The sequence below is a fragment of the Ictidomys tridecemlineatus genome, chromosome 11, assembly GCF_052094955.1.
Source record: "Ictidomys tridecemlineatus isolate mIctTri1 chromosome 11, mIctTri1.hap1, whole genome shotgun sequence".
NCBI classification, from domain to species: domain Eukaryota; kingdom Metazoa; phylum Chordata; class Mammalia; order Rodentia; family Sciuridae; genus Ictidomys; species Ictidomys tridecemlineatus.
Window position 1 is genome coordinate 130,771,626 of NC_135487.1, and position 20,570 is coordinate 130,792,195.

Below are 20,570 nucleotides of genomic sequence, written 5' to 3' on the forward strand. Positions count from 1 at the left end.
ACTGAGCTATATCTCCAGCATCCTCTGAGCAATTTAAAAAAAATATTTATTTTTTATTTTTTTGGTGGACACAATAACTTTATTTTATTCTTATGTGGTGCTGAGGATTGAACCCAGTCTTTATGCATGCCAGGCGAGCGCGCTACCACTTGAGCCACATCCCCAACTCCTGAGGCATTTTTATTTTTTCCATTTATTTTTAATAACACATTTATTTTATTTATTTATTTTTATGTGGTGCTGAAGATTGAACCCATGGCTTCATGCATGTTAGACGCACACTCTACCACTGAGCCACAACCCCAGCCCTTTTATTTTTTGAGACAGGGTCTCATTAAGTTGCTCAAGGCCTCATTAAATTGCTGAGACTGATTTTGAACTTACAATCTTCTTGCCTCAGCCTGCTGAGCTCTGGGATTACAGGTGTGCATCACTATGTAAGGCACAAATGGAAAATTTGAAAGCAAACTTTGCAATATGGATTTTGGTATCAAAAAGATCCACTAAAACATTAATACCATCATATTCTCTCTCTCTCTCTCTCTCTCTCTCTCTCTCTCTCTCTTTTTCTTTCCTATAATACTTAGGGTGAAACCCAGGGTCCTCTACTACCAAGTAGAGCCACTTCTGTTTTTCATTTTGAGACAGGGTCTCCCTAAATTGCCCAAGCTATCTTTGAACTTGCAATCTTTCTGCTTAGCGTTCTGAATTGCTGATATTTACAGGCATGCACTACTGTGCCTATTATGTCCAGCTAATTCTTTAATCCTTTTTTCTTTAAAATTTGGAATGCTTCATAAATTTGCTTGTTGTCCTTGCATGGAGGCATGTGCTGCCAAAGTGAGGACTAATTCTTTCTTTTTTTTAATATATATTTTTTAGTTGTCAATAGACCTTTATTTTATTTATCTACTTATATGAGGTACTGAGAATAAAACCCAGTGTTTCTTCACACATGCCAGGCAGGCTCTCTACCACATTATGCAATATTATTATCCAATATTATTGGATAATCCCAGCAGGTAGGGAGGCTGAGACAGGAGAATCGCGAGTTCAAAGCCAGCCTCAGCAACAGTGAGGTGCTAAGCAATTCAGTGAGTCCCTGTCTCTAAATAAAATACAAAATAAGGCTGCGGATGTGGCTCAGTGGTCAGTGCCCCTGAGTTCAATCCCTGGTACCATAAATAAATAAACAGAAATTATTGGATGATGAGAAAGGAGAAGCTGTCCAAAAAAAAAAAAGAGAGAGAGCGCGAGAGAGAGAAATACTCAATTGAATAACAATCTAAATTTGTCTTGTATCTTCTTTTGTACCAAATAAGCATTGGGTAGGTTAACCAGATAAAAGAGGGTAGAATTGCTTCATAAGTAAGATATCATGGGGAGGTCAGCTCTTAACATGGTGATTTAGACACTTAAATTTATAGTTGTCAAAAAAGAGAGAAAAGAAGAGTAGGTGTGCCAAGAGCTACATGACAAATAGAATGCTGGCCCAAGGGAATCAGGGCAAAAAACTTTATTCTGAATAAACTTTTGTTATCATTCCTAATCAAGATTTGGAGAATGTCAGCGGTTAGACTACAGACCAACTCTAGCTCTTTTCTCATGTTTGTGAAGAAATCATCTCATTGGCTTCTAAAGGCTTTTGGATTATAAAAGTATTTGTTCTAATCAGTGTGACCCAAATCACTATAAATCCAAAAGTTGCTGGGTGTGGTGGTGCATTCCTATAATCCCAACAATTTGGGAGGCTGAGATAGGAGGATCCCAATTTTGAAGTCAGCCTAGCAACTCAGCAAAACTCTATCTCAAAATAAGAAATAAATAGAACTGGGGAGGGGCTGGGGTTGTGGCTCAGAGGTAGAGAACTCGCTTAGCATGCGTGAGGCACTGGGTTCGATCCTCAGCACCACATAGAAATAAAATAGATGTTTAAATATTAAAAAAAAAAAGAACTGGGGATGTGTATACTGGTAGAATGCCACTGGATTTAATCCCTAGTACCACCAAAACCAAACCAAAACAAAAAATTAGTCATGCATGGATATTGGCAGAGCTCAAGACTCAGAATATCAGAATTGAAAGGAACTTAAAATCAGGTTGAATACTGAGTATCCCCCCCAAAAAAACGCGAAAGTCTATAAATGTTCTGATTTCATGTATGTGTATATTTAAGCCAAATGTTTTGAATCATTTAGCTGAAAGCAAAATGATTTAAAACAATCAATAGCCTATAAAAATGAAGGTCACTATTGCCCCCTTGTGGGTATGACAGGGTCAACCTTCATTGAGAAGTTATAATTTCATTTAACAGCTGTTATTTTGAAGACCTTGTAAAAAAAAGGACATTGAAATATAAAATCTCAGTCTCAACAACCTCATAAAGTTGGAATTATTATATTCAAATTTTACAGATAAGTAAATGACCACAGAGAAGAAGTTTTTCAGAGGTCAAGAGAACACAGTACTGATTTCAAAAAAAATCTGTCCATATTATGTACATGCTTCTTCTATATTTTACCAGATTGCTGCTCAATAGTAGTATCTCATTCAACAATGTTCCTTTGATGTTATACAAATTTAACTGGAAATTCAGTTATTTATCTACAGTTTTTATTTAGTTATTTATAGTTTCCCAGACTGGATTCAAATTAATCATCTTCCTATCTTAGACTCTCTGGATTTACAGGTGTGTGCCACTGCACCAAGCTTATTTATTTTTAAATGAAAGTCAGAAACAAAAAAAGAAACCAAGAGACAATTGGAAAACTTATTAAAATTAGAATATGAAATCAGGTGTGATAGTGTATGCCTGTAGTGACTCAGGAGGCTGAGGCAGGAGAATTGTAAATTTGAGGCAAGCCTCAGCAATTTACTGAAGCCCTTAGCTAGACCCTGTCTCAAAATAAAAAAATACAAAGGCTGGGGATGTAACTCATTGGTAAAACAACTCTGAACACCCCTGGGTTCAATCCCCAGTATTAAAAAAAAAAACTTAAAGGACATAAGGACATAATTTCCAGCATTGAAAATAAATATTTGGGGTACTCTATTTTTTTGGTACCAGGAATTGAACCCAGGGGTGTTAACCACTGAGTCACATCCCCAGACCTTTTTTATATTTTATTTAGAGACAGGGTCTTGTTGAGTTGCTTAGGACCTCCCTAAGATGCTGAGGCTGGCTTTGAACTTTCGATCCTCCTTCCTCAGCCTCCAGAGCCACTGGGATTATACTGGGCCCAGTATTTGCAGCACTTGTGCCCCTCCCATGTGTGCTGCATTGGGAGTTCTGGGGCTTTTTTCTTTCTTTCTTTCTTTTTTTTTTTTTTTTAATTTTTTTAGTCATTGATGGACCTTTATTTTATTCATTTATTTATATGTGGTGCTGAAAATTGAACCCAGTGCCTCAAACATGCTAGGCAAGAGCTCTACCACTGAGCTACAACCCCAGCCCCTCACCTTCCTTCTTAAAAATATTCCTGCTTGCTTGAAAGAAATAAAATATTTATAAAATGAGATGTTGAATTTGTTCCTTTTTAAATAGAAGTTTTTGTTTAAAACATGATGGTTTTAAGGCTGGGGATGTGGCTCAAGCGGTAGTAGCGCGCTTGCCAAGCGCGTGGCCCAGGTTCGATCCTCAGCACCTCATACAAAGATGTTGTGTTTGCCGAAAACTAAAAATAAATATTAAAATTTCTCTCTCTCTTTAAGGAAAAAAAAAAAACATGATGGTTTCAAAACATCAACACCAATACTTTTTTGTTTTTTTAAAAATATGCTCTCAATGGGCTGGGGTTGTGGCTCAGCGGTAGAGCACTACTCACCTAGCATGTGCAAGGCCCTGGGTTCGATCCTCAGCACCACATAAAAATAAATAGATAAATAAAGATATTGTGTCCAACCAAAAAATAAATATTAAAAAAAAAATGCTCTCAATGGAGCTGGGGTTGTGGCTCAGTGGTAGAGCACTCATGTAGCATGTGTGAGGCACTGGGTTTGATCCTCGGCACTACATATAAACAAATGAACAAAATGAAGGTCCATCAATGTTTAAAACAATATTAAAAGAATATGCTCTCAAGAACAAATTAAGTCTCATACAATCACATGTATGTCTCTTTTGTGTGTGTGTGTGTGTGTGTGTGTGTGTGTGTGTGTGTGTGTGTGTGTGTGCGCGCGCGCGCGGCCCGGGTTCGATCCTCAGCACCACATACAAACAAAGATGTTGTGTCCGCCGAAAAAACTAATAAATAAATAAAATTCTCTCTCTCTCTCTCTCTTTAAAAAAAAAAAAAAATTAAAAAAAAAAAAAAGAATGTTTATTTCCTTTAACAGTGCCATATTGAGGCACCCTTATGTTTTCATTTTGGGGTCAGACATAAAGCTTCAATAGACAAATCTGTGGAATATTTTTCTTTTAACCTAAGTATTCATGTATAATCCCTATGTATGATCTTCCCCTCCTCCAGAAAGAAAAAGTGTCTTTGCTTTAAAAGCTTTTATTTGGGCAATATTTTATTTTAAAATATTTTTGCTGGGTTGGGGGTTGTAGCTCAGTGGTAGAGTGCTTGCCTAGCATGTGTGAGGCACTGGGTTAGATACTCAGCACCACATAAAACTGAATAAACAAAATAAAGATATTGTGTCCATCTACAACTAGACTTTTTTTTTTTTTTTTTGCTGCTGGGGACTGAACTCTGTGCCTCAAGAATGCTAGGCAAGTGCTCTATCTCTGAGCTACATCCCTATACCTGTTTGGAGAATATCAGACAGAGTACTCATTCATCTCTAGGAAAACGAGGTCTTATTCATTTTTAAGTCTAAAATAAGTGCCACGTTATGAGAACATTACCTGAGGTTGTTTTGGAGTTGGTTGAAGAAACAAGGCTAGCAAGGTTAACAACCTCTCCTGAGGTGAAGATGAATGGGGCAGCCACAGTCACAGGGTTAGGCACAGAGTCTGCTCTCTCGGGATGAGCATTCCCCTGATTCTGCATTGCTTCCTACCAAACAAAGCAGGATTCAAAGTCAGAACACTTATTAGCTTTAGTTATAGGAATAGTACAAACCCCCTCCTCATGCTCTGTCAAGCAGAACTAGTTCTGCTTGACAATGTCCCAGGGAGTGCAGAGTTTTCATCAAGACTGCTTTTGTTTGTTTATTTTTGTTTTGTTTTTCTTAAACCACAGCAACAGAGATGTTAGATTGCTTTCTCAAGCTTGTTTCTACTTGAGAAAAGCAGAGGTATTTTATTTGCAAAAACCCTTATCCTCTCTGGATCTTTTTTTTTTTTTTTTTACTTAAAAAAAGGGAGGGGAATTGGTCTGAATAGTCTATAAAATAATTTATAGCATTAATATTCTGTGATCAATTATCTACAAGACAATGCGGTAGCAGGAAATCCCTGTAGAGAACTTACAGAGAAAAAATATTCTCTAGAGTTTTGTCCAACTACTTGTTCCATTCTGCCATTGAATAAATCCCTAAGAGACTATATAACGAGCAAATAAATGAGTGCCAGATTTTAAAGTTGAGTTCCATATGCTGTACTTTAGCTTCCATAGATCTTGGTGAAAAAGTAGCTTGTCATTATATTTTATTTTTTAAATTTCAGAAGTTTTTTATAAACATGATCACCACTAAAAAAGTTCACTTATGAAAAGGCTCTAAATAAGAATTGAAAGTCGAAGAAGAGAACCAGTCTTTGGGGAGTCATTTGTCAGGAAAAAAAACTGAAAATGCAGTAGAAATGGCTATTTTTCACATATAATGATCTCTTTGAGAAGAACTTCAATTGAAAAAGATTATCTGTTCTCTGAATACTGCTGAATTCCCTCTTCAGTACACCATCATCTATCCTCCAACTGTTATTTCTTTAGTTGAAGCCCTCATTGGCTCCTGCCTGGCCTAAGGAAAGTCCCCTTATGATGATTTAGCATTGTCTTCTGTCTCCAATCTGTGTGCCACATTCCAGTCATCTTTTAAAAACAAGATAATCTTATCAAATCCTCTATTTAAAAGCCCCTAGTGGTGGGCTAGAGCTGTGGCTCAGTGGTAGAGTGCTTGCCTGGCATGTGTGAAGTTCTGGGTTCCTTCCTCGGCACCACATATAAATAAATAAAATAAAAAATCCACTGACAACTAAAAACTATTAAAAAAAAAAAAAGCACCAGTGGACCCCCAAGTGCCCACATAATTCAAACTCCTTCAAAGGTAACATCCTTATATTCAGAATCTAGTCTAATTCTCAAGCCTTAGCATCTGCCACTCCCAGACTACACTTCCCTTTACCCATTCTCTGGTCACACAGCTACTTTCTTTCTTTTTGGGTACCAGAGATTAAACCCAGGGGCATTAACCACTGAGCAACATCCCCAACCCTTTTTATGTTTATTGTTTTTATTTTTATTTATTTTTTAGTTGTAAATGGATCTTTTATTTTATTTATGTATGTACATGTAGTGCTGATGATGGAACCCAGGGCCTCACACATGACAAGCAAATGTTCTACCACTGAGCCACAATTCCAGCCCCCCTTTTTATATTTTATTTTGAGACAAGCTGTTGATAAATTGCTCAGGACCTAACTAAGTTGATAAAGCTGATTTTAACTTACCATCCTCCTGCCTCAGGCTCTCACTTTCTTGAACATTTTATGTTCTTTCACACCCCTGTCTTTATATCTGTCTTTATACTGGAGTTTGAGCCCAGGGCTTCACACATGCTAGGCAATTGCTCTATTGCTGAGATGTATTTCCAGCACTTTTTTTTTTTTTTTTTGCAGGGAGATGGGGGTGCTTTACCACTGAGTTATACCCTCAGACCTTTTATTTCTTATTTTGTGACAGAGCTTGCTTTATTGCTGAGAGTCTCACTAAATTGCTGAGGCTATTTCAAAATTGTGTTCTCCTATGTTAGCCTCTGGAATTGCTAGGATTACAGGCATGCACCACTATATCTGGCATTATTTTTTAAAATTTTGAGACAGAGTCTTGTGAAGTTGCTGAGGGTCCTGCTAAATTGCTGAGGCTGCCTGAAACTTGCACTCATGCTGCTTCTGCTTTCCAGGTCATCAGGATCACAGGCATGCACACTGCAACTGTCTTCAGCCCTTTTTTAAAAAAAGTTTTTATTTTGAGACAGTGTCTCGCTAAATTCCCCAGACTGGTCTGGAACTTGGCAATCCTGCCTCAGTTTCTGAGTAGCTGGGACTGCAATACTTCTGCGTCTTTGATTAGCTTTTCTTCTAGCCTAGAATGTAATTTTCTCGCTTCTCTATTTACTTCTTCAAAGCAGTATTTTACATATACTTTAATCCTTCCCTTAAAAATCATTGATACTCCTTACACTATGCTCCCACGATACTTGCTAGATATATTTTTATTTTGTAATATACTTATACATTATTTCCTGTCTTCATCATTTTTTTATTTTTTTTAATTAATTTTTTTTTTAAAGAGAGAGTGAGAGAGGAGAGAGAGAGATAGAGAGAATTTTTAATATTTATTTTTTAGTTCTCGGCGGACACAACATCTTTGTTGGTATGTGGTGCTGAGGATAGAACCCGGGCCGCACGCATGCCAGGCGAGCGCGCTACCGCTTGAGCCACATCCCCAGCCCCATCTTTTTTTTAATATTTATTTTTTTTAGTTTTAGGTGGACACAATATCTTTATTTTACATTTATGTGGTGCTGAGGATCTAACCCAGTGCCTCGTGCATGCTAGGGAGCGCTCTACCACTGAACCACAACCCCAGCCCCTGTCTTCATCTTTAACATGTTGGTGTATGTGTGTGCTGACACTTTTTTTTATTAGTTCTAATCAGTTATACATGACAGCAGAAAGCTTTTCGATTCATTGTACACAAATGGAGTGTCCTATTAATTTTTACATCCCCATCTTTAGTGTTCCTTTTATATACAAATACTGACTTAAAAATTAATGGATATAGCTGGGCATGGTGGCTCACATCTGTAATCCCAGCGGCTTGGGAGGCTGAAGCAGGAGGATGGCAAATTCAAAGCCAGACCCTGTCTCTAAAATACAAAATAGGGCTGGGAATGTGGCTCAGTGGTTGAATGCTCCTGAGTCCAATCCCCAGTGGGAGGGAGGGAGGGAGGGAGGAAGGAAGGAAGGAATGAATGAATGAATAAATTTTTGAATTTGAGTTGAGATGATTTCCTTATCACCCAACATGTGTTAGAGCTATATACTATCACACATCAATTGATAAACATTCAGAAAATAAAAAGTGACTTTTAATATTGTCTCAAGTTAAGTTTAGAAAGGAAATTTTTCTGGAAGGCGAAGGCAGGAGGACCATAAGGACTGTAGGGCAGCAGTTTGGGACTTAGGAAGACCCTGTCTCAAAATACAAAAATAAAAAGGTTTGGGGATATGGTTCAGTGGTAGAGCATCCTTAGGATCAATCCCTAGTACCAAAGGGGGAAAAAAGAAAGGGAAATTTTCATGGAAAGAAAAATTAAATTTAACAGAATATTTTTGAACAAAGAATGATTCAAAAATCAGGAAAGCCTCAGAACCAAAGGTTCAGGGAATTCTGCTCTGCAACATGGGCAGTAAGTATTCCCACAACATTTTTCTTTAATCACCATGAATAATTCAATAATTTATGGACTGTTTTGTTAAAGTTTTTTTTTTTAGTTGTTGATGGACCTTTATTTTATTTATGTGTGGTGCTGAGAATTGAACCCAGTGCCTCACACATACCAGGCAAGTGCTCTACCAGTGCTACAGCCCCAGCCCCATTATTATTATTATTATTATTTTAAACATACTAATGACACTGAGTCATAGATTGAAACACATTGGAAGTATTACCTTGATAAGATGGGGAAAATTCAGTTTTGTGGTTTATTTTTTGATACCAGGAACTGAAGCTACGTGCTTAACCTTTGAACCACATCCTCAACCCTTTTTATATTTCATTTAGAGACAGGATGTGGCTAAATTAAATTTATGGAGGCCCTAAATTGCTGAGGCTGACTTTGAACTCACAATCCTACTGCCTCAGGCTCTTAAATAGCTGAGATTACTGGCATGCACCACTGTTCCCAGCAAAAATTCAATTTTAGGGATGGGATTGTGGCTCATCGGTAAGAGCGCTCACTTAGCACGGGCAGGACCTGGGTTCGATTTTCAGCACCACATAAAAATAAAGGCATTGTGTTGTGTCCATCTCTCTTAAAAAAAATTTTTAATTTTAGAGCAACTTCCACACACAAAAAAAAAAAACCCTTAACTTTAATTAATGTATATTCTGAGAGTATAAAAAAAGACATACCTGAAGGATGACCAAAATCTCAGCATTGTTCTTCTCCAGGGCTATGTCAAAGGCAGATTTATCGAATTTGCTGAAAGCATGGACATCAGCTCCATATTTGATAAGTAACTCTACCACATCTCGATGGTGGTGCTCTGTGGCCCAATGCAAAGCTGTCATCTTCAGCATGTCCTTGGCATTCACATCTGCTCCATTCTGTCACAGAAAAGCAACTTTTTCAACAGAAACTGGTTATAGTAGCACAAGTGCAAGATCCCATCACCAAATAACAAGGATTTCCATAGAGATTACACATACTTAAACTGAGATCACATTTAAGAACTTAAACTGAGATCACATTTAAGAAATATAAAAGAGAAAAATGTTTCTCAAATTCTCCTGAATGCTGACAAGACATTATGCTTTCAATGACTGGGTCTTCTAAGAGACTCACTGGGAAATATTAACAGATGGGAGAGGAAGGGGTAAAGAAGAGATTATTGTTGCACTTATTAACAGAGTGCTGAGTGCCCAAAAAAACTGGCATAAGTATAGAGAATGACTGCAGAAAAGGAATAAAGAAAAATCAATAAAATCTGTTTAGACTTTAAAAAATTAGAAAACTCCTCATACCATGAATCTTGAAAGTGATGCAACTCAATGTTTTAAACCATCTACACTTAATCTTTCCCAGCTCAATTTCCTATCACTATTTAAGGGAGGTAGATGTCTTTTTTACAATATAGCTCTACCACTATTCTTGCTTTACCCTAACAAGCAGTTCCACGATGTGCGCATGTCCATCAGCTGCTGCCATGTGCAAAGGGGTCCTGTCCACTTTGGTCCTGGCATCCCTGCTAACGCCTGCTCGAAGGAGTACTTCTGCTGTGGAATAATGACCGTACTGGGCTGCAAGGTGGAGGGGTGATGTTCCAAGCTGTGGGAAAATAATACTCATTGAATATCTACTATGTGCAAAATCCTATAGCATTGATGGATTCATATGAAGAAGAGTTAAATCCTATGGTTCCTATCTTTGGAGAGAGAATCTAAATGGACAGATAGTGTTTAAGAAATAATTTATCTTAAAAATTAATATACAAGCTGGGTGGGTAGCACACATTGTAATCCCAGTGGCTCAGGAGGCGGAGACAGGAGGATCTTAAGTTCAAAGCCAGCCTCAGCAATTACATGAGGCTCTAAGCAACTTAGTGAGACCCTGTCTCAAAATAAGAAATAAAAAGTGGTGAGGCTCTGTGGTTCAGTGATTAAGCACCCCTGAATTTAATCCCTAGTAACAAAACAAAACAACATAAAAATACAATAATAGTCCTGCATGGTGGTGCACACCTGTAATCCCAGCAGCTCAGGAGGCTGAGGCAGGAGGATTCAGAGTTCAAAGCCAGCCTTAGCAAAGGTGGGGCACTTAGGGGCACTGTATGTCAGTTGGTAGAGTGCTTGCCTAGCATGTACAAGGCCCTGAGTTCAATCCCCAGCACCCACCCCGCAAAGAAGACGAGGTACTAAACAGTAAAACCCTGTCTCTAAATACAATATAAAATAGGGCTGGGGGGCTGGGGCCGGGGCTCAGCAGTAGTGTACTTGCCTGGCATGTGTGAAGCACTGGGTTTGATTCTCAGCACCACGTATAAATAAATAAAAAATGATAAAGATCTATCAACAACTTAAAATAAATTTTAAAAAAATTTACAGGAGCTGGGGCTTTAGATCAGTGGTAGAGCGCCTGCCTTGCACCTGTGAGGCACTGGGTGCCATCCTCAGCACCATGTAAAAATAAAGATATTGTGTCCATCTACAACTAAAAAAAAATATTAAAAAAAAAAATCTCAATAATAATAATACACAAATATGCAGATAAATATACACTAATTAAATAAGTATGCAGTATAATGGCTATAAGTCAGGTAGATTTATCAGGTTAAGACTCTCTAAAGAGGGGCGAGAGGCTGAGGTTGTGGTTCAGTGGCAGAGTGCTTGCCTAGCATGTGTGAGGCACTGGGTTCGATTTTCAGCACCACATAAAAATAAATAAAGGTCCATCAACAACTAATAAAATATTTAAAAAAAACTTCCCTAAAGAACATTATTTTAAACAGGAAGAAGGTTTTTAAAAAATGCCAAGCATGGTAGTGAATGGCTATCCGGAGGTTGAAACAGAAAGATTCCAAGTTTGAGGCCACCTTCAGCAAAACCCTATATCAAAATTTAACAAAAATTAAAAGGGCTGGGAATGTAGCTTAGTGGTAAAGCGTCCCTGGGTTTAATTTCCAGTACTAAAAACAAAAAACAAAAGGATCAAAAAGAGCATTCTGAGCCAGGGATAGAGGAAAGGGCTAGACAGGTTCAAAACAATTCTTAAGAAAAGGGCAGAGGGGGGCTGGGGATGTGGCTCAAGCGGTAGTGCGCTTGCCTGGCATGCGTGCGACCCGGGTTCGATCCTCAGCACCACATACCAACAAAGATGTTGTGTCCGCCGAGAACTAAAAAATAAATATTAAAAAAAAAATTCTCTCTCTCTCCTCTCTCTTTAAAAAAAAAAAAAAAAAGAAAAGGGCAGAGGAACACGTGGAATTTGAGGTACAAATTTGGTTCGAATAGAGGTTTGTTGCTACAGTAAATAAGAATAAAAAGACTGATGAGATGAAAAGACCGATGAGGTAAAAGTTTAGCAATACCATTCCAACAGCAATAAGCAAGACTGTGTCATCTCAAAATAAATCTTATATCAGCATCCATTTTGGAACTGAGATTTATTCCTTTGTGTGTTACACCCTTTATTTTAAGCCTGTTCAGTTTATTCTGTGTTTCCCATATATTCCACTTCTGTGCCTGACTGGATTTAATTCATATTGCTCTTTTCACATCTATTTATAGAAATGCTAATCTCAAAGGTTTCCTTTTCTGCCTTTTTATAAAGTGCTAAGAACCTGTTGGCCTCTGAAATTATGAATTAATAACCCCACAAGAGGTCACTCGCACATCAAAATTGTTAAAATTATTCAGGGCTTACAAATATGTGAATGGTAAGAAGGCCCACAGGTCCTGGGTTCAATCCCCAGCACCAAAAAAAAAAAAAAGAAGGCCCACATTACAACTTCCAAAACATGCTGATCTCCAGGCCGGTTGTCTAGGCTCATTAAATTATACATTCCTAGCTAGGTGCAGCGGTGGACTCCTGTAATCCCAGTGACTCAGGAGGCTGAGGCAGGAGGATCACAAGCTTGATGTTAGCCTCCACAACTTAGTGAGACCCTGTCTCAAAATAAAAAATAAAAAGGGCTGGGGATATAGCTCAGTGGTAGAGTGCTCTTGGATTCATTCTCCATATTGAAAAAAATTACATCTCCCTCTTTAATGTTTTCCAAGAGTGGCCATCAAAATGTAAAGACTCTTCCTTATGAACCAGGACATGTGAAAGGAAAGGAAAAGAAATACACTCTTGGGGATTGGCTGTGTAGTTCAGTGTTAGAGTACTTGCCAAGCATTTATTTATTTATGCATAAATAAATAAATAAATAAATAGAAATGTACTCTTATTAGGGGCTGAGGCTGGGGCTCAGTGGTAATGCACTTGCTTAGCATGTGTGAGGAACTGGGTTCGATTATCAGCACCACATATAAAATTTAAAAAAAAAGGCTATTAACAACTGAAATAAAATGTACTCATATTCTCATTTTAACTTCTAGGTAATTATGAGGCCTACAACCCAAGAATACTTCAGAGAGAAATAAACCTTTAGGAAATACTTTAAAAAACATTACAGAAAATCACAAATATATAATACCTTATAATTATCACCTATATATCTCAGAGGAGACACTTTCAAATTGGAAAATTAAAAAAGAAAGCCACATATTCAGGTAAGATAAAGAAAATAAAACTCCTATAAGGGGAATGAGGAAGAAAGAGAATGAAGAAAAATAAATAATGTCTGTTTGGCCTTTAACAAAAAATATTGGTAAAGGCACACTTTGAATATAAGAGACCTTTCTGCTAGCTTACCCAGTCTGTGGTAAATGGGGCACCGTTTGCCATTAATGTTCTCACTTCATCATCTTGGCCTTTTCTTGCTGCTTCTAGCAACCTCTTCCCCAAGTCCACCAAAGACATCTTTATGCATAAGAGCAAAACTTTTCAGGTAGCTATAATTCAAACACAAGGAAAGCTGCCTGTAAAATGTTTTTAGAAGACTTTTAATACTTGAATATACATATGATACATCTCATTAACTGGTAGGACTCTTCTATCATCTTAAGCAATTAGATATTTGGGAAAGTTTTAGGCACTGAATGATAATTCCCTCCCTTTTAATCTCCAGAAAAACTTTGGAAATATAAGCAATATACTCTATACATACTTTCTAATATAGGGAATCAAAAAATAACATTTCATACTCTTGAAATGACCAATGGTAGAATATTATTATTTAAAAAAAAAATTTTAGTTGTCAGTGGAACTTTATTTGTATGTAGTGCTGAGATTCGAACTCAAGGCTTCACACATGCCAGGCAAGCACTCTACCACTGAGCCACAACCCTTGCCCCAGTAGAATATTATTTTAAGGAATATAATATAAAGTAATAAAATATGAACTGATTTCCAGGCAGGGACAAAGAAGTGCGCCTATATGTGAAATTGCTGCTTGATGGAAATCATGGGATTCCTTATTAGCAATTAACAACTCTTTCTAAAGGTTTATAGATCTTTGGATGCCATAATGAAATAGGACACATCAAGATTTCTAAAATAAATTGCACTGTTAATTTTTCTCATCTGTGGTATAAAGATATAATGATGGAAGTTTACAAAAAGCAAACTTTCTGGTCGAACACTGATCTGCTTCTGGGCCTGATGGCATGCCTGTAATCCCAAGGACTTAGGAGGCTGAGGTAGGAGGATAGCAAATTTGAAGCCAGCCTCAGCAATTTGGTGAGACCCTGTCTCAAAAAATATATATTAAAAGGACTGTGGGGGGAGGGGTGTAGCTCAATGGTAAGGTGTTTGTCCAGCATGTCCAAGGCCCTAGGTTTGATCCCCAGCATCATTATTAAAAAAAAAAAAAAAGGCTGGGAATACAGCTCAGGGAATACAGCACCTCTGGATTTAATTCCCCATACAGCAACAAACAAGGTGAGTTGTTAAACTGTGGTACATGGCCAAATGCGGTGCTACACACCTGTAATCCCAGAAGCTCAGGAGACTAAGACAGGAGGATGGAAAGTTCAAGACCAGCCTAAGCAATTTAAAGAGACCCTAAGCAACTTAGGGAGGTCCTGTCTCAAAATAAAAAACAAAAAAGGGCTGGGCATGTAGCTCAGCGTTAAAGTGTCCCTGGGTTAAATTTCCAATACCATCCCCACACACCAAAAAAAAAAAAAAAAAAAAGTGGTACATGGACCCCTGGTGGTCACTAACAATCTTTTCAGGGTCAAAACTATCTTTATTATAATACTAAGATATTATTTGCCTCTTTCACCATGTTAACATTTGTTCTGGTAGTACAAATACAATGCTAGATATAGCTCAGATCAAATTGTGAAAGTAATTTTCTTGTTATTACTATTATTTGCTATACTGGGGATTGAACCCAGGGCCTTGAGTATGCTAATTATTCTATTCTTCATTGCAATGTACTTTCAAGGGAAAAAAGCCAGTTCTATTTAAAAACGTCCTCGATGAAGCAGTAAATATTACTAATTTTATTAAATCTTAACACCTAAACACATGTGTTTATAATTTGTGTGTGATGAAATGGGACATATATATTAAGCACTTCTGCATACTTCTGTATGGTGGATTTCTTGAGAAAAAACTGTACAATTAAGTTGCAAATGAAATAACAGCTTTTATCATAGAACATCTTGTATTATTTATTTAGTGGTACTGAGGATCGAACCTAGATGTGCTCTACCACTGAGCTATATCCCCAGCCCTTTTTATTTTATTTTTAAGACAGAGTCTTGTTAAGTTTCCCAGGCTGGCCTCAAATTTGCAACCTTCCTGCCTCAATCTCCCAAGTAGCTGGGCTTATAGGCATGCATTACAGCACCCGACTCATAGAACACTCTTTGTATGAAAGAATGAACAACAGACAAATCAAAGACTCGGGTATATGACAGACGTTTATTTAAAAATGAACCAAGTGGGGGCTGAGGCTGTAGCTCAGTGGCAGAGCACTTGCCTAGCACGTGTGAGGCCCTGAGTTTGATCCTTGGCACTGCATAAAAATAAATAAATAAAGGCATTCTGTCCATCTATGACTATCAAAAAAAAATTTAAAAAAGAAATATGAAAAAGGGCTGGGGATGTGCCTTAGTAATTAAGTGTCCCTTGGGTTCAATCCCTGGTACAAAAAAAAAAAGGAAAAATGAACCAAGTGGGCTGGGATATAGCTCAGTGGCAGAGTGCTTGTCTAGCACGTGTGAGGCACAGGGTTTGATGCTTAGCACCCCATAAAAATAAACAAATAAAATAAAGTATGTTGTCCATCTACAACTACAAAAAAATTTTAAAATGAGTGAGCCAAGTAAGCCTGACACTAGAAGGAAAACAACTGACAATAATTATTAGTAAATATCATTAATTTGAGCTTTCAGGCAAAAATTAGAATTTTGGAAAGCCTGGGTTTAATTGCCAGCACTAAAAAAAAAAAAAAGAAAAAAGAAAAAAGGAAAGCCTAAATCCACCAAGGTGAACTCGATAGCTTACTACTTTTTAATGACTTTTTTGATGAAATCAGTGATAATATTAATGAATGTGCTTTTTGATATTGTAAAATAAAATGGACCAACATTTGGATGATATGCATAATTTGGTGAACCAATACTTTCCAATGACCATTGCCTGAAGTTATAAAATCCTGCACAAGTAAAACATTCAAAGTGAAAGATAGACCAAAAGGTTTTAAGGTAAAAGAACACAAGTTCATTGACATGGTTTCAGAATTCTCTCATTCGACTTTTCTGTGTGTATGTAGAGTACTAGGGATCGAACCCAGGAGCATTCTACCTTTGAGTTACATCCTCAGCCCATTTTATTTACTTTCCAGGGATTGAACCCAAGATGCTTAACCACTGAGCTACATCCCCAGCCCTTTTTTATTTTTCATTTTGACAGAGGTTTTGGTTTAAGTTGCTTAGAGACTCTCTAAGTTGCCGTGGTTGGCTTTAAACCTGCAATCCTAATGCCTTGGCCTCCTAATCCTCTGTGATTACAGGTGTGTGCCACCATGCCCAGCTGCCCTTTTTATTTTTGAGGCATTGTCCAAGTTGCCTAGGATGGCCTTGAATTTGTGAGCCTCCTGCCTCAGCCTCCAGAGTAGTTGGGTTTACAGGCTGGTAACACCTTGCCTGGCCAATTGCCATTAATTTTTTAAGAAAAAGCAGTTGTTGAGGTGGGGAAGTAGCTCAGTGATAGAGTGCTTGTTTAGAACGTACAAAGCCCCGAGGTTCATTCTCAACACTGAAAAAAAAGAAAAAACAAAAATTTACCACTTGCTAAGTTTTTGTGTAGATCAAAAAATACCGACAATTGTTTGAAAATGCTATTAAAATACTGTTTCCTTCTCCAAGTATTTATTGCAACAGATTGAATCAGAAGTAGTTCTGAAAATACAGCTAAGTCAGAAGTTAGAGATTAGTAAAAAATGTAAAACAATGCCATTCTTTCTCACAATATGTAATTTTTTTTAACTGAGATTTATTTTTCATAAAAATGTTAGTGGTAGAGTGCTTGCCTAGCATGTGTGAGGTCCTGGGTTCAATAACTAGCATTGCAAAAGCAAAAAACAAAAAAAGTCTAATCGTGTTAACATTTAATGGATTAATTAACTAATAAACCTTTTTTTTTTTTTGTAGTGCTAGGGTTTGAATCCAGGGCCCAGTACATGCAAGGCAAGCACTCTATTAACTGAGTATATCCTCAGCCCAATAAATTTTTTTTCTTTTCTTTTTTTTTAGTTATAGGTGGACACAATGTCTTTATTTTACATTAGGTGATGCTGAGGGTCGAACCCAGTGCCTCACACATGCAAGGTTAGCACTCTACCACTGAGCCACAACCCCAGCTCCCAATAAATTTTTTTAAAGTATATTTTTAATTGTTGATGGACCTTTATTTTTATTTGCATGTGGTACTGAGAATCAAACTCAGTTCCTCCCACAAGCTAGGTAAGCACTCTACCACTGAGCCACAGCCTAGCCCTAATTAATGAACATTTAAAAAAATAACTTCTAAAATAATAAATATCAATAAATATGACATAATGAAGTTCTCAACGATAATTTTTAAGAATGTAAATGGATCCTGAAACAGGAAAATATAAGAATCACTGGCTTAGGCAAATAATTTAGCTGCTGTGTAATTTTTCAATCTGAACTTTGTATTCAAACTACCGAGGTTGTTGCCTTGCATGCCAAGGCCCTGGGTTTGATCCCCAGCACCACAATTAAAAGAAAGAAAAGAAAGAAAGAAAAAGAAAAGAACACCCCCCCCCAACAAATTACCAGGGTTGTTTGTTCAACATAAATATACCTAGCTGGGAGTGGTGGCACAGTGCCTCCTGCTATCCCAGCTATTCAGGAGCCTGAGGGAGGAGGATGGCAAGTTTGAGGACAGCCTGGGTAATGTAGCAAGACCTTGCCTCAAAATAAAAATAAAGAGCTGGGGATGTAGCTCAGTGGTAGAGTATCCCTGAGTTCAATCCTCAGTACTGAAAAGAACAACAGAAAACAACACAAACCAAAATATATATATTTGAGATCTGCATCCAGGTTCTCTGAATAAGTATGCCCAGGAGAATAAGAACTTCATTTGTTTTTTAAAGTACATGGTGTGTGTGTGGCAGTGAGTGTGTTTGTGTGTGTGTGTGTGTGTGTAGAACACAATACCTTTATTTATTTTTATGTGGTGCTGAGGCTCAAACTGAGGCACGTGTGCTAGGCCACTGCTCCGCCACTGAGCCACATCACCTATTTTGTTTTATTCAGAGGCAGGGTCTCACCGAGTTGCTGAGGCTGGCCTTGAACTACCGACCCCCTACCTCGGCCTCGCGGTGCTGGGATTGCAGGAGTGCACTTATTTATTTTGAGACAGGGTCTCTGGGATTGCTTAAGGCCTGACTTCAGCTGCGCCCTGCTAAGAGGCTCCGGCTTCATTCCCACGGAGCTGGGGTCTTCGCAGCCCGAGCTTGCCTCCTCAGCACTGGGGACCCCCTCGGTCTTCTCAATAGACTCGCGGAGCCCTGCGCTGCCGGCGCTCTCAGAAGCACTCTAGGATCAGGTAATCACTTTGGTTTTCAGAAGTACCGGGCGGGCGTCCGCTCCTCGTCGCTAGCAAGGCAGGTGGGGAACAGACGCTTAGGAGCAGGGCTGGGCGGTCGGACGCGGCGACGCAACGCGTCCCGGGAGGCCAGAAGCATGACGTCGTCGACGGTCGCCACAGCACGTCCTTCCCCGTGATAGAAAGAGGAGCAGAGGGGAGGAGAGGCCTTTAGGAGAGGAGTGGGAGACGGCTCAGGAATCGTGAGGCCGGAGGAAAGGCTGAAGGGTAGAAAAGGGACAGGAAAGCACCAACTCGAGAGTCCGCGGTCGGGAGATCCTTCCCTCGGGATCGCACACGTCCCCGCTGGGCGGTCAGCCGTCCAAACGAGCGTCCGGGGATGCAGCCGGGCTTTCCTGCTCGCCCCCGGCCTCGCTGCGCCGCCGGAGTCAGGGCCGCCGGGCCACCGACCTCCGCTCTACAGGGGCCTCCAGCTCTCCACACCCGACTTCTGGCTTTCTGAGCCGGGAGCCCGTAGGAGGTCGGGAGCCAAAGTTGGCGCCCCGTGCCGCGCGCCCTCTAGCGGTCACCCCTGTGGCCTTGGCTTCCCGTGGTCCAGCTCCGCGGCCCCAGGTCTCGCACCCACCCCCTTCCTCACCTCCTCCAGTCCCCTCCCCTTCCTCCCGCCAGCATCCCCTTCCTCTGCGTCCCCCTCCCCCGCTGTGCCCGCTCCGCCGCGGGGGCGCCTCTCCGAGCGCACCCAGCGGTCTGGGGTTGCACTGCGAAGCGGGGCGGCTTCCTCCGGGACCTTCCACTCGAGCCCTACGCCCCCGAGAGCCCGCGCATCTCTTGGCCTCCTCACCTCCTCGTCCGGGACGCTGTCGGCTCCACTTTCAGCGAGCCCTCCAGTTTGGCCCCATTTCCTTCAGAAGCTAAGACTCTCTGTCAGTGACGGTTACTTTTTGGCCTTTTCATGTATGCATATTTTGGGGGCCCTTACCCCCCCCTCGTGGAGAAATGGAGGCAACAAAATGGCGGACCCGGAAGTGAAAGCGCAGGAATATAACTTCTGGCGGAGGAATCTCTGGTGGAAAACATTAGGGATATCACGTTTCTATTCGAGCGGGAAGGAAGTGCATCTCTTAGGCTCATTTATTTATTATTATTATTATTTCATGTCTTCTAGAGGTCTCTTGATCCGGGAAAGTGTGTGTCGTGGGTGTTCTGGGAGGACTATTTAATGAGGCGGATGATTATGAATTACGTTCGTATAGTTCCGGTAGGGGACGGACTCTGATGGCTGTTTGGCGCCAAGAACTTGGCCAATTGATTAAGTGGGATTATTCCTTGGTCCGGGAATTTGCCTTCTACTTGTCGGCGGCTTCTACGGAGGACTAGCGTTAGGGTTGACGGGAAAGGCCTGCTTCCCGGTCCCTGTCTCGGGTAAAGCTGCGCGGGACACCCCTGACTGCGCGGCCTGGCTGGTGGACGCGTTCCCGTCGCGGCGCGCCGGGGAGGTGTCGGGAGGCGCGCAGTCGGAGCCGACTGTCGGCAGTCTCTGCCAGAGGATGGAGCAGGAGTTTGCGGATCCTTTTGGTCCTTTAGCAGTCGATTTTCCATGACTAAAGGACGCCAGAAGCCCCGAAAGCCTTTCAGAAATCAGTAAGTTAAAAGCCAGCCTCTGCAACTTCATGAGACCTTGTCTCGGGAAAAAAAAAAAAAAGGGCGGGGGTTGTCGTGGCTCCGAGGTAAAGCCTCTCTGGGTTCAATCCTTAGTTCCAAAAAGATCTCAAAAAATAAATTACAATAGAAAGGACACGTCATTTGACCTTTCTGGCCCCATTCTTTATTAGACTTTAGTCTTGGTTGTTGATGGTGGCAATCTTCCCTTCATCTAAGTCATATCGATGTTGTCTTTAAATTATTTATGGCCTTTTAATACTATATATATATTTTTTGTCTAGCTCAGTGTTGTAGTTTCAACACAAAAACTATTTGTTTCATAG

General features: G+C 39.8%; 1 protein-coding gene across 10 annotated transcripts in view; it reads right to left on the reverse strand.

Annotated features, from left to right (window-relative positions):
* Positions 1-19,621, reverse strand: part of Gabpb2 (GA binding protein transcription factor subunit beta 2) — a 42,433-nt gene extending 22,812 nt beyond the window's left edge. Inside the window, exons 1-5 of one of the 10 annotated variants that reach the window (XM_078027607.1) lie at positions 19,427-19,621; positions 13,309-13,448; positions 10,054-10,221; positions 9,306-9,500; positions 4,853-5,003 (exon numbers count right to left, since the gene is read on the reverse strand). In XM_078027607.1, the coding sequence (XP_077883733.1) occupies positions 4,853-5,003; positions 9,306-9,500; positions 10,054-10,221; positions 13,309-13,416 (622 nt within the window). In that variant the 5' untranslated portion in view covers positions 13,417-13,448; positions 19,427-19,621. Of the gene's footprint in view, positions 1-4,852; positions 5,004-9,305; positions 9,501-10,053; positions 10,222-13,308; positions 13,449-18,307; positions 19,208-19,426 lie in introns of those variants that run through there. The other 9 variants (XM_078027606.1, XM_078027605.1, XM_078027609.1 and 6 more) reach the window with 9 other exon arrangements.
* Positions 19,622-20,570: the final 949 nt, after the last annotated feature.